We start from the raw sequence: 13,560 nt of genomic DNA on the forward strand, positions 1-13,560 counted from the left end.
ATTGAGTGGTTTTCTTTTTGTGAGTCCTATTCATTTTTCAAGGGAAGTGAGCTGGAGAAGGGGAAAGATGTAGAAGAGGGGTTCTTAACCTGAAGTTCATGGACCTCTAGGTGTGTGCATGGGGGATGGGAAGTGGAGGGGCGAAGAGGATTTGTAGCTTCATTATTTTCCAAAAGGTCGAGACCCTAAGGTTAATAACCATTGCTGAGGAGAGACAGAATAGGTGAGTAAAACAAAGTTAAAAACAAAAACTCCCAGAGGCCCAGAGAAGGGCTAGCTTCAGAGAAAAAAAGGACAATCTCTTCCTTAAAGCAAAGCTATAACCAGATGGGAAAGTTCACAATTGCATCACCATCTCAGCAAAACAGGTAGAAAGACTGAGCTGGAACCAGTGGGAGGCTTGTACAAACACGCCCCAGAGAAGGGATACTGAAGCAGGGCAGACGGAGGAGCGGGGAAAGCTCCTGCGTTCACTCAGACTAGCCAGCAGCCCTCGTGTAGCTCCCGCGCGGCAGCGTCGCCCAGGAAGTGGTGCTCGACGCCGGGGCTCGCTGGCATTGTCCTTCACCTGAGAGCGCCCCTCTTAAACCCCGGCGGACCCGCCCGGGAGGGAGAGCGGTCTTATCACAAAAGGCAGTCACCACCAGGCAGCGGTGGTCATCAGCGCGTCAGCTTCGGGGAAAGTGGTACGTCCGAGCTTCTCCACAGCCGCCGTACTTTCCGTGCTTGTTGCGGCAAGCTGTCTCCAGACCCGCCTCTCCGCCTGTCGTCATCTCTGAATCATCCCGCCCCATTTCGACATCTCTCTTCCCTCCCTCCAGCTCTCGGCTCGGCGCAGGACCCAGCGACAGCGGGCCCCGGGGAACTCATTCATTCAACAACTGCGGGGTTTACAGGGCGACTTCGGGTGCAAGCCTGGTGAGGCGCGCTAGGGCCTGAGGAGCACAGGGCCTTCGGGAGTCGGCTCGCGAGCTGCACGAGACGGGGTGGGGGGGCATCGCTCCAAATGCGACCAGTCTAACGAGCCGCCGCCCGCTTGTCGCAACAGCTTCCCGGAACGGCCCGCGGGCCGCGCCAGGGGATACCCGGCTCAAGCTGGCTCCACCTCACGCCGGCCTGAGATCCCGCGGGAACAGAGCTCTCGGGCCAAGGCCGCCTGCACGCGACCCGCGCATCCCGGGATTTGGGGCGGGCGCTCGAACGCAGATCCTAACGGCATCCGTCAGCGGTTTGACCTTGAAGGCCTGGCACCACGCCCCATCCAACCCAGAGGGTACCGCCTGGAGCTCCACAGGCGCCAGTCTGGGGCCCAAATCCGGCCTCTCTCGCCCCTGGGCTCTTCGCTCTCTTCCGGTAGCCAATCGGATCCCGACGTGATGAGGGCCAATGGCCGCGGTCAAAGTATCAAGAGTGGTTGAGCCTATCAAAGTTCAGCCTTAAGTTTCTCCCGCCCTCCAGAAAAGTCGGAGGGCGGGTTGATCTTACATGTTGGCCAATCAATAGCCAATAAACAAGAAGCTTCCAAGATCAAAGGGGAAGGGGTGGAACCTAAGCAGTAGCAACGCCACGGGGTGGAGGAATGACAGGCCACTTCTCTAATACCACACACATTTTTTTCCTACGAAAGCAAAGGGGCGGGGATAACTTGGCAGCTGCACCAATGGCTGGCTGAAGGGCGTGTCCGCGGGCCAAGCGGGAGCCGGAGGCCCCGGGCTCTCTGGGCCGCGCCTGAGGCGGACGCGACGGGGCCGGGGGGCGGTGGCGGCAGTGGCGGCAGCGGCGGCGAGGGTGGGCGCCGCAGCTGGCCCGGGTGGATGGAGTTGGAGGGGCGGGGTGCTGGCGGTGTGGCGGGGAGGTCGGCGGCTGGGCCGGGGCGGAGCCCCGGGGAGTCGGCGCTGCTGGACGGGTGGCTGCAGCGGGGCGTGGGCCGGGGGGCCGGCGGCGGGGAGGCCGGGGCCTGCAGGCCCCCGGTACGGCAGGATCCGGACTCCGGCCCGGACTACGAGGCGCTGCCGGCTGGAGCCACTGTCACCACGCACATGGTGGCGGGCGCCGTGGCAGGGATCCTGGAGCACTGCGTGATGTATCCCATCGACTGCGTCAAGGTGAGACCTGGACCGGCTCTGAATCCGACCTGGGGCTGACCCGACCCCTGGGTCCTGTCCCGAGCCAGGATCCTGGCCGAGAGCCGGAGCCGACAAGGGTTTCTTCCTGGCTCCTGCCACCACCACACGATTCGACCGATGCGCCATGCAAGCAAGGTCCCGACTGGGAATTGAACCCAGTCAGGAACCAGGACCCATTTCTAACCGTCAGTGAGATCTGAATCGGGACTGTGGAAAGAAAATCTGTCAGCCAAAGTCTGGATCCTAGACGGGACTAAACAGGAATAGGGTGGGATGGGATGGAACAGGTAAGTGCTACTAATTTGATTACGGTGAAGACAACTGGGGTGAATCAGACTCCGAATAGGATCTTAATGCCTTGAAGATGCTCTCTGGGCGAGTGCTTTTACAAGAAACTTGCTGTGTCTTCCCTTAACAGTGTTGGGGCAAGAACGGAAATCTGAAATGTCTCGGCTAGGTAAATGATTTACTTATTAACTCTTAAGCCATGAATGATTGGAAATCATTGTGCAGTCAGAATTCATAGCTCCAGCCTGGAAATTATTTGGGAAAACCCATGTTCAGGAAAAGGTTTCGGTTTCTCTGTGCAGCAAGCATGACACCCCACCTATTTCCTGAACATGAAAACTAAACTGGGATTAGGATTTTGTATGGGGGCACATAGGCCCCCAAACCAGAGATGAACCTGACAGTGTGTTTCTTTAGCCACCTGAATTTGACAAAAAGGGGAAAGTTGCCTAGAAGGGAAGCATGATTTTGAAAAGCAGATGTAAGTGTGAAGAAAATGAAATAGGATTAACATGAAGGCATGATTCCTGTGAAAGTAAAAACTAATGGCAACCACAACCAAGCAGACTGATTAGTGGGTACAGATGTCGGGTGCTTCTGAAGAAAGCTAGGTGAAGAGGGAACAGATTGTTCTTTACAGTTAATCTTGTGCATTAGGAAAGGTACCAACCTCTAAAAGTGAGGACTAAATTGAATGAGAAGTAAATTCAAGGGGGCTGTTGAAATAAACGTATTGAGAAAGAGAGTGGTACCTCCTTTACATATCAGGAGTAATAGTCCAAACAGTATTCTCACAGCTCTTTGACGTGTGTTTTCTCCTCAAATTAGACAAATGTTACATATTCCAAAGGAGAGAGTACTGAGTTTGGAAATACAAAGTCTATCTCTTCTGCTTCTTCCTGATTCTGGTACTATCACATGTTTTCATAAGTAGTGTGGATGAGGAAATGGGGAAAGTACTCATTAAGCTTTGTGAATGACATTGAGTTGATAGGAGTTTTCTAGTGCACTGCAAAGCAACTCCTACCAGTGGCCATCCCTATTGAAACTGGTAAATGAACTTGGTTAAAATGGATATTAGAACTTTAAATACCCTTGTCAATTGGGAGGAATAGAAATAAAAAGTAAAATCTTTGCAAGAGAAGTAAAAGGATGGTTAATGCTCTAACAGTATTGAAATGTAAAATGGGCAAGTACAAATAAAAAAGATTCAGACATTTATGTAATAAAGTCTAGGTTGAATGTGAGTTGTTAATGCTATATATCCAAAAGTTCATGTGATCTAACTGCAAAGTAAAGTAACCTCCCTATACCAAGACTGTGAGCAGAGAGCAGGAGCTAGCAGGGTCTAGGGTGCTATGTTTCAGGATGGGTATCAAATGAAAACTAGATCAAGGAAAGCAATGAAAATTATTTAATGACTTGAAAAATACAATGTAATAATGTGATTGACTTAGGAATATTACTATAACTTGTCAACTGAAGTGTTGTCCTATTACCTTGGTAGGCTATCTCCTTATTCCATGTATTTACATAATGCTATTGTTGCTGTAAACATTTTATAAATTTCTTCGTTAGAAATCCCTCTAGAATATTTGGGTGTATATCGTTAAAGAGGGCAGACCTTTGTCCTGTCACAAGATGTGGTCGATTTTTTAGTAACAGACCATTCAGAATCAAAAATGGTAGATAAGGTGGGAGATCAAAATGGGTAATACTGATTGGAGTCAGAGAGAAGGTAGGAGCAGAAAGCAAGGAGCCTGGTTTATTCTTGAGGCTGACAAACCCACTGAGGAAACACTTCTGAAAGAGGAGTTCCAGAAATATTTTGCATAATCACAGCACTGGTGGAATAAGTTACTTCTAGCCTTCCAAGCTGTTTTGAAGAACAGTTCTTACTCATTTACATAAGCTTTGAAATTTGTGTTTTAAAAAAGTCCTATAACATTATAGTTATGCCTCAAAGCCCTATATTAAAGAATTAATTATTTGACCTGGAGGAAAAAAATGCTCAAGAGTCTTCAAAAATACAAAAGCTTATTTTAGAAGAACCATTTTCATTTGTCATTAAATGCTGGGATTTAAGTGACTAGAGGGAACAACTAGGTGAGACCAGTAGGATTTAGTGTCACTAGGATGTTAAACATTGTTGTACAGATATGAAAGTAAAATTCAAATCTCTTCCTTCAGAAAGGCCTTCCCAGTTCACTTGTCCCAGGGTTTCCCAGTTCCTCTTTTACCATAAATGGTGGTGGAGAAGAAGAGCAGCCCAACCATCCCCAAGACTAGAAGCAGGTATCTGTGTTGGAGCCAAAACAGCAACCACAGTGTTTGCAAATGAAAGTTGACATTGCCTCTTGGCATGCAAGCCTGTGCTACCCAGCCACTTCTCAGGGTCAAGTTGATTTAAAATATCCTTGGGAGGAACCTAGCATAACCTTGCCAGGCCATAGTTATTCAGCCAACTATTTACATGGTCATAATAGGGAGGTTTGGGAGCCCAAACATATCCCAGTTTTCCATTTCTGGACCTCAGAGGCAAACATCAGACTTTATCTATAGGGATAGGCTCTGCAACCAAAGCAGTCAGAACTCTTCTCAAAATCATCTAAGTACCCTCTTGTCACCAACGTGCTGCTATTTGGCTCTGTAATCGTGACAAAGGGAAATAAATCTTTGCCAAACTCCAGATGTAAATGGTTATCTATACACATTCACCAATGAAAGGTTAGGAAATGGAAACATTGGCTTATTTGACTTTCTTGTATCTAATAATAATTATTCAGTAAATGTCAACTCTTCTTGTTTGCCAAACACTAACTGATGTGCCTTACATACATTTATTCATTTAATCCGTGAAGCATTTTCATGAAGTACACACCATTTTCATTATTTTACACAACAAGAAAAGGAAGCAAGTTAGGTGGCACAGTCATGATTTGACCCCAGTCAGGCTCTCGGGCCTTCCATACAGCCTCCCCAAAGTAGATTTCCAGAGCCAAGCAAGGCACAGAGTTTCACAATAGTGCTCAGTCCTAAGTGTGAACTTCAGATTGATAGCCGGACATAAAAAATCATTATAGCCAAAGAGAAACTTGAAAGTGAAATAGGAGCACCTGGGTGGCTCAGTTGGTTAAGCATCCGACCCTTGATTTCGGCTCAGGTCATAGTCTTACAGTTCGTGAGTTCGAGCCCCACATTGGGCTGTGCACTGACAGTGTGGAGCCCCCTGGGGATTCTCTGTCTCCCTCTCTCTCTGCCCCTCCCCACTCACTCTCTGTCTCTCTCAAAAATAAACATTAAAAACAATAAAGTGAAAACAAGAAATACAAAAATGAAACCTGATTTATTAGTGGCTAAGGACCAGTTAGTTGCCCATGCATATTTGTGAAATGACATACACAAGAGACAACACTCCCATGATCTATACATTCTAAGATATAAACACATATTTCCTAGAATCATGTTTGAAGACAATAAAAAGCCTTATATTTGTAGTACTTCATAAATTACCAATGGCTTTTACATGCCCTGACTCTTCAAATCCCCATAATAGCTCCATTAGCCATTCTTAGTCTCATGTTGTAGATGACAACACTGAAACTCAGGTTAAGTGACATATCCAAGGCCACGCATCTAGCAAAGCTGGGGCTCAAACTCAGGCTTTCTGACTGAAATGTGGCTTGTTTTTTGCCAAACCACTTACCTATTAGTTTATTTGGCTTTTCTTCAAAGCTAGTGGTTTTTATATTAAAGGCTATTCATAAATTCTTAGAGATTTGATCTTTCTCCAAAAGAAAGATTTATTGGCCCACAAATTTGGGGAGCTGTATTCATTTCTGTATTCGGCATAGCTTATGCTTGGTTCCTCTCCATAAGGGTGTAAGTAGAATCGTGAATTAGAGTTAGGGGTATGTATGTTATGTTCAAGGTAACTTACAGTCCAGGTTTCTCTTGGGGGTGAAACGTTCCACATCTCTGAGGCCAGACCTTTCAAGGCTGGTTGTCCAGATAATGCCAGTGACTTCAGCAGAGCAGTACAGCTTCTGAACATTCTCCCTATGCAAGAACAGTTCCGAACAAACCAATGGAAACACATAATTGTTAAGCCACCAGGATCAGTTTATCTTTATCAGCAGCCACAGCCAGCAAAGACCTGTAGTCGCTGAATAACTCCTCTGATGGATTTTATACCCCATGAGTGATGGGAAAGATCTGTAAACACATGCTTTATTGGAACTATATGGGTTTCTTTTTTTGAGAAGTAGAGTGAATGTGTCAAGTTGTAATAAGTGGTAACTGTATTTCTGATTGCATTTACAGTAATTAACCTTTTAACTTTCCAGTTCTTTGTTGGTAGCAGACAAGAGAAAATAACTAGAGGAATGTGGATTGCTTACAGCTAACTAGGACCTGTTGATCTGGTTAGTTTTTTTTTTCCCTCATGCTTTTGACAAGAGACAATACTCTTGGATTGCAGTTGGCCAAAAGGAAGGTTCAAGCTTTTAAATCCAGATTGAACCAGTAATTGGAATGAAGTAGGAATTTAAACTATACTTGGGCATAAATTGCCCTTCTGGCTCACTAATAGTCTGCTTCTTACTTTGTGAATTGGTGCAGACACAGCTAAGATTCATTCGTTCGTTCATTCATTCATTCAACAAACAAATCTTGAGTGCTTACTTTGTTCCAGGCACTGGACATTGATTTTATATTGTTAGTCTCCATGCCATCTTAATCTTGAAATGGATCAATAGACAAGAGTTTTTCATTGGGAGACAAACCTCCCTCTGAGGGTCTGTGATTTGGTGAATGTTTCGAAAAGATTCATTTCCCAAATCCCAACCAGACTTTGTCCAGGAACATTATACAAAGTGTCTGCCATGTACTTTTGTCCCAATCATTGAATCCTCTGGAAATTCCATGGATTCTGTTTCACAGAGACTGATTTAATTTGATGCCAGTTTGGGGATTCATTCAGTTTTGATTAGAAATCTGGGAGCCCCTTCAGTTTTAGAGACAAAGTTAGTTTCCACCTTTCATAGTCTCAAGGCAAATGCTCTTTCCCAGAAATAGAGCAGCATTGATTACAAATGTTACTTCTGCCAAGAGTTTAACCTACAGGCTCAGCTGCCAATGCCAAATAATCCATGAAAGTCAGATAATCATCAAAGATGTAATAAAGGATGAGCCATCGTCTCATTAGTCAGTATAGTGTGTGGTTAGGAAGCAGGCCCAGGATCAACCTTCAGAAATAAGGCATAATGTTGTAGACAGTAAATAGTTGACTTTAGAATCCATTTGTAACGAACTCTTGGCCTGGGTTTATTAAGGCACAAAAGCAACATCTCCTGAAACAGGCTTGATATTTGTTGCTGGGGCTATGAATCATTTCAGAGTTCAAGCATACTTCCTAAGCAGTTATATTCTTGAGAAAAGAATGGTGTTCCCTTCAGAGATGACTAGCAAAAGGTCCAAGCCTTGGAAAGGTCAGACATAGATTTGGGAGTAAAACTGGGTGCCAGGTAGCACTCCCGCACATTGGCATGATTCCACAGAGGAGTGTCCCAAGCCTGAGTGCTGAAGTTACAACGTTGAATGAGAAGTTGGCATCACTGACATTGCACTTCTTTCTGTAATTTCAGACCCGGATGCAGAGCCTACAGCCTGACCCAGCCGCCCGCTATCGAAATGTGTTGGAGGCACTCTGGAGGATTATAAGAACAGAGGGGCTGTGGAGACCCATGCGGGGGCTAAACGTCACAGCAACAGGCGCAGGGCCTGCCCATGCCCTCTATTTTGCCTGCTACGAAAAGTTAAAAAAGACATTGAGTGATGTAATCCACCCTGGGGGCAATAGCCATATTGCCAATGGTATTGAGCCTTCCTGTGCTGGTTCCCCCACTTTCTCAACTCTTTGGGCTTTGCTGCTGTCAATGCTTTCCAGTCTCAGCATGGTTTGGAGCTGAAGCTTTGGGCTGGGGTAGGCCAGAGTATAGGGGAGGGACTTCCAAACCTGACGTTCTCAGACAATGGGCTGCTTCAACCCCACCCCTCTTTTGGGGCACCTCAACAAAGTGTTACGGTATCTTCCCTTACCTACCAGCTTGACTTCTTTCATCTCCCTGCATCAACTTCTAATGCCCTGGTAATGTGGAGACACACTGAAATACTCCCACTGTATATATCTTGATAATCGGGTGGTGTCCTGCTCCTTGGGGCAGGATCTGAGGTGACCCAGCTGCCCAAGGAAGACATTAATGGAGCCCCAGCTCTTTGCATCACCTTTTCAGGATCCTAACTGACCAGAGGCAGTTTGTGTTGTTGAGGACACGACAAGGCCTCAAGTGAATTGGGGTTGAGCCAAGAGACTTCTGCACAGAAAAACCAGAGGGTTGAAGGTCATGTGAAAGTAAGGGAAGGGACAGCAGCCTGATGCTTGAGGATTGAAAACCAAACTGAGAGGAAGGTTGAGGGATACGGTGGTTAAGGACCTCAAGGAAAGGTCTAAATGGATAGATGTTAGAGTTTGGAGTTGGAATGGGCAGCACAGGGGCAGCAGGATGACAGGTGAGATGGTGTGGGGCAGATCTGACCACCCGCCCCTCATGTTCTCCCTCCACTGGAGGCAGTTGGTGCTGGCATCCCTTGGCTGCAGTGTACCTGCTTCCTGTCTGGGGCATAAAGTGCATTCGTTCTCAGAAACGTCTTTATAAAATCTGGGTTGTTTTCTTTGACTCTTCTGGCCTTCCTATTATACATATGGAATGTAGACCGGTAACCTTACTAAGTTGGTGGGAACAAATATCTTCATTTTTCAGAACAGGGGCTCGAGAGCAGTGGGTTCCCTCTCCCTGCTGTTGTTTAGCCTAGCCACTCCCTTCACTCTGGTGCCTCAATCAGTTGCCCTCTTCTGGCCTCATGTATGGCGATTGTTTTCTCCTTTGCAGGTGCGGCTGGTTGTGTAGCAACATTACTGCATGATGCAGCCATGAATCCAGCAGAAGGTAATGATTCCTCCACCTTTCCCCCTGTGGGCCACTGCACCTGCATCTCTAGGCTTCTCCTTTATTTCTGGTTTGCGGAGGAAAGACAGGGAGCACCCCAGCCATTTTGGTGGGGAAATCCTTTTGTGTTACCGTTTCTTACCAGTAGAGGGCGCGCCCCCCCATATTGTCAGTGGGTAGGAGGAGCCCCTTAGGAAGCAAATTCATTGAGCTTTAATTCATCTTTGGGGCTTCCCTGAAAAAAGATATGGCTCTACTTGGCCTATTCCTGGGCTTTCTCGGAAGTCCTCTTTGTAGTGGATTTGATCTCATCTGAAAATTTAACAGAGTATTTCACTTTTCTTCAAAGAGGTAAAGATGGATTTTGACATTTAAAAATCCTGCCATTCTTATTAGAATGAAGATAGTCGAAATAGGAATGAAAGGGTAAATTGTAGAGCTCAGTTCCTGCCCTGGTGCTTGGATCTTGGCTTCTGAGTTGGAGAATGAGGTACTCAAACAAACGTGAAGGGATAGCACAGTTGCCATGCTCTTTAAGCTCCAGCTCTTTACCAGTCTGGGCAAGGCCATGGTGTGGAAAGGGCCAAAGCTAAGCTGAAGATACCATGTTATCTACTCGAGAGAGTAGATGTTTGGAAACTAAAGCCACAGTCTTCTTGGTTAAGAACTGTGTTTTCTTTCTGGTAGCCCTTCTCCTGAGGAGGATAACCATCCTCATGTCATAAGAGTTGGGTGCTCTACATACCTGAGGATTGGGATTGTTAGGGCTATCCGTTCATTATCACGTTCACTGCCACTGAGTCATTTCTTCCCTGGGGTTTTATGAAAGGGTAAGATCATAATAGGTTGGTAATTTTTTCAAGAAAATCTACTGGAGTTTCTAAACCATAGATGTATCTTGTGTGTTCACTGGTTGGTTTTAAAGAAATCCTACTATAAGTCAGTCTTATTTTTTGGCCCTTTATCAACCTTCTCCTATCCCCTTCTCTCAAAAAAGGGAAACTTTAATTTATTAGACTGATAGCTCACTCATACTGTTTTTTTTTCCCCCTCTCCATTCCAATGGCTGACCGCTGACTCGGGACTCTGAATCTGGACACTCTTGCTCACCGGTTGATTGCTGGCATCATTTCCTTCCTTCTTCTTGTTGATGGCACTACCAGTGGTCAAGCAGAGGATGCAGATGTACAACTCCCCATACCACCGGGTGACAGACTGTGTACGGGCAGTGTGGCAAAATGAAGGGGCCGGCGCCTTTTATCGTAGCTACACCACCCAGCTAACCATGAATGTTCCCTTCCAAGCCATTCACTTCATGACCTATGAATTCCTGCAGGAGCACTTTAACCCCCAGAGACGGTACAACCCCAGCTCCCACGTTCTCTCTGGAGCCTGTGCAGGAGCCGTAGCTGCCGCTGCCACAACCCCACTGGACGTTTGCAAAACACTGCTCAACACCCAGGAATCCTTGGCTTTGAACTCAAACATCACAGGACATATCACAGGCATGGCTAGTGCCTTCAGGACGGTGTATCAAGTAGGTGGTGTGACCGCCTACTTCCGAGGGGTACAGGCCAGAGTAATTTATCAGATCCCCTCCACAGCCATCGCATGGTCTGTGTATGAGTTCTTCAAATACCTAATCACCAAACGGCAAGAAGAGTGGAGGGCAGGCAAGTGAAGTGAAGTAGCACACGATGCAGCCAGGGGTCCAGCACTGCTGCGTCCTGCCTGCTCCAGCCATGTTCTCGGTCTCCTGGCATGCTCCATCTGGCCTTGAGTGGAGGTGGAAGGAAGGTAGAGGGTTCTCCCCAGGCTATTGGTGTTTTGGCTAACATCAGTTCCGGCCAGCCTCCGTTGCCGCCACCTTTCCTTCCAGGCCCTAAGCAAGTGCAGCAAAGCACACCACAGTACCTTTGCTAATAACCTTTCTCCATCCTGGGCCTGATGACCTACTCTAGACTGTTACAGAGGGACAAGCAGCTCATTCCCCTGGTTCCTAATAAAAAGCCTTTAAATTACATGGTTTCATTGGATTTGTTATGCCAAAGGGGAAGTGAAATGCTTTTAAGTATTCTGACTTGAAGCATCAGTCAAGGGGTCCAAGAGGAAGGTGTGTTGTATATGTCTGCAGTCTGGGTTCTTGCTGGTTTTCATAGTGACTCAAGGCTTTGGAGCCCTACTCCCCCTAGTTTTAGTATTAAGCTCCAAGGAATCTCCCTGATGGCAGGAACAATGGCCTTTGACAGATCCTAGCTAAACAGGTGTTCTTGATCCCCACTCTTGCCTTTTCCAGGGGACAATGGCACAGCACAGAAGAGGCAGACCTCTCTGCTCTCTCAGCTCGGCCTGCCAGAGTAAAACTTGGCACACGGCACTTTGTTTTCTAATGTAGTTGCAGAACAAGAGTTATTTAGTGAAGCTGCAAGACCTAAGGATTATGTGGTAAATAATCGGACCTTTCCTTGGGCCTTAAGGCTTTTACAAAATACTTTATTTAACGTGTGTGACTATGCTTTGCTCTCACAAGGTCTGTGAAGTAGGCAGTGCAAGCATCACCTCTATTTCACAGGTAAAGACAGCTCAGAGAGGCTGCCTCTTGCCCCAGTTCTCACAGTAAATGCAGAGCTGATACCCCAACCCAGATCTTTGGCTCTCAGAAGTGGATCTAATTGGGTCTTCTGGCAGATGGGAAATGAGTAGAGCACACGTACCCCAACCTGCCATCCCCTGAAGAAGCTCCCTCCCGAGGACCACGTAGGCTGTGTCTGCAGACGTGCAGGGATAGGACTTTAACTGCTTTGTGGGTTGGTCTGTTCCCTTTTTTGGATATTACCAGTTATTAGCAAGTTCTTCAGTGCACAGAGTGGAAATCTACCTCCAAAAAGGTCCATCTGTCATCCTTGTTATGTCATCTGTCATTCATTCATTCACTCATTCATTCATTCATTTAATAACTATTGAGTGTCTGTCAGATACTGGTGTTGGGGTTATGGTGATAAATAAAACCATCCCAGCCCTCAAGGAGCTTACTGTCTGGAGAGGAAGACAGATGTAAACAGGTACCTGTAAGATAAAATGGCAAGAAACATGCATAAGAATACCCAGCCTGGCCTTGGGTGACTGGGGGTAGCTTCTGGAGGAAGTGACATCTGAGGCGACGCCTGGAAGGCAAATAAACTAAAAGGTGAAGAGAGGAGTGGAAATGTTCTAGAGAAAGACTTGGAGGTAAGGGAGAATAAGAAGTGTCCAGGGTCAGCACACAAGGGATTTGGTAGGACTGGCAGTCTGGGCAAGGCATGCACCTGGAGAGCTAAGCAGGAGCTGAGTCTTAAAAGCAATGCTAAGGAGTTTAGAGTTTATCCTGAAGGCAGCACAGAGGCATTACAGATTTTAAGCAGAGGTGTGGTGTGATCAGGTTCACAATTTAAACATATCACTTAGGCTCTCTGGGAAAGGATTAGAGGAGCAAGACCAGACGGGCAGGTAGACCTGATGGGAGACTGTCACAGTCATGCAGGCATGGCTGCACGGTGGTCTTGACCAGGACTGTGGCAAGGGAGACAGAGAAAGTGCCAGACTAGAGCAGTGTTAGGGCTGTAGAAGCAATAGAAATCCATTACAGAATAAATCTTGTCCTTCCTTCCACCTGACAGCCCTTCAGGTCTCTAAGGAGAATCACGTCTGAATGCACTTGGAAAAAAAAAACAAACATCAAGAAAACAGCAGGGTCTCCTGTTCTAAGCCTTATTTAAGGAAGCCATGCTGCCCCTCTGGTTTAGTGATGGAAAAGAGAGATGTTAACAGTCCTAAATTGTGGTCACTGGAGTTTGAATCGCCTATGGAGTAAAAAGAGCATGCTGAAATCATTGCAAAGGTCATTTGAGAGGGTCTGCTAGTAAAAATGTAAGAGAGCAGCTGCCTCCCAGCACAGATGAGGCATGAGAACAAAGGGATGCCTCTCCAGACCTGTCCCTGCAGTCGGCTTTACAAAGCTCCTGTTCTGGCAGGGTATCCAGAGCACAGTGGGCACTGTGGCAATAAGGCCATTTCTCAAGAACAGGATACAGGTAATCTAAAAGAATGATAGTCACTAAAGATTCTCTCAGCTCTAATGTTGTTCACAAGCAACGAGAAAA

At 46.6% G+C, this 13,560-nt stretch overlaps 1 protein-coding gene across 9 annotated transcripts in view; it reads left to right on the forward strand.

Annotated features, from left to right (window-relative positions):
• SLC25A28 (solute carrier family 25 member 28) overlaps positions 1 to 11,444 on the forward strand; it is a 29,487-nt gene extending 18,043 nt beyond the window's left edge. The window contains exons 1-6 of one of the 9 annotated variants that reach the window (XM_030335215.1): positions 2,050 to 2,105; positions 4,605 to 4,709; positions 6,761 to 6,838; positions 8,060 to 8,288; positions 9,365 to 9,421; positions 10,585 to 11,444. In XM_030335215.1, coding sequence (XP_030191075.1) covers positions 8,066 to 8,288; positions 9,365 to 9,421; positions 10,585 to 11,102 — 798 coding nt within the window. In that variant the 5' untranslated portion in view covers positions 2,050 to 2,105; positions 4,605 to 4,709; positions 6,761 to 6,838; positions 8,060 to 8,065 and the 3' untranslated portion in view covers positions 11,103 to 11,444. The other 8 variants (XM_030335213.1, XM_030335216.1, XM_030335217.1 and 5 more) reach the window with 8 other exon arrangements.
• The last annotated feature ends 2,116 nt before the right edge of the window (positions 11,445 to 13,560 follow it).

The sequence above is a fragment of the Lynx canadensis genome, chromosome D2 (assembly GCF_007474595.2).
Source record: "Lynx canadensis isolate LIC74 chromosome D2, mLynCan4.pri.v2, whole genome shotgun sequence".
NCBI classification, from domain to species: domain Eukaryota; kingdom Metazoa; phylum Chordata; class Mammalia; order Carnivora; family Felidae; genus Lynx; species Lynx canadensis.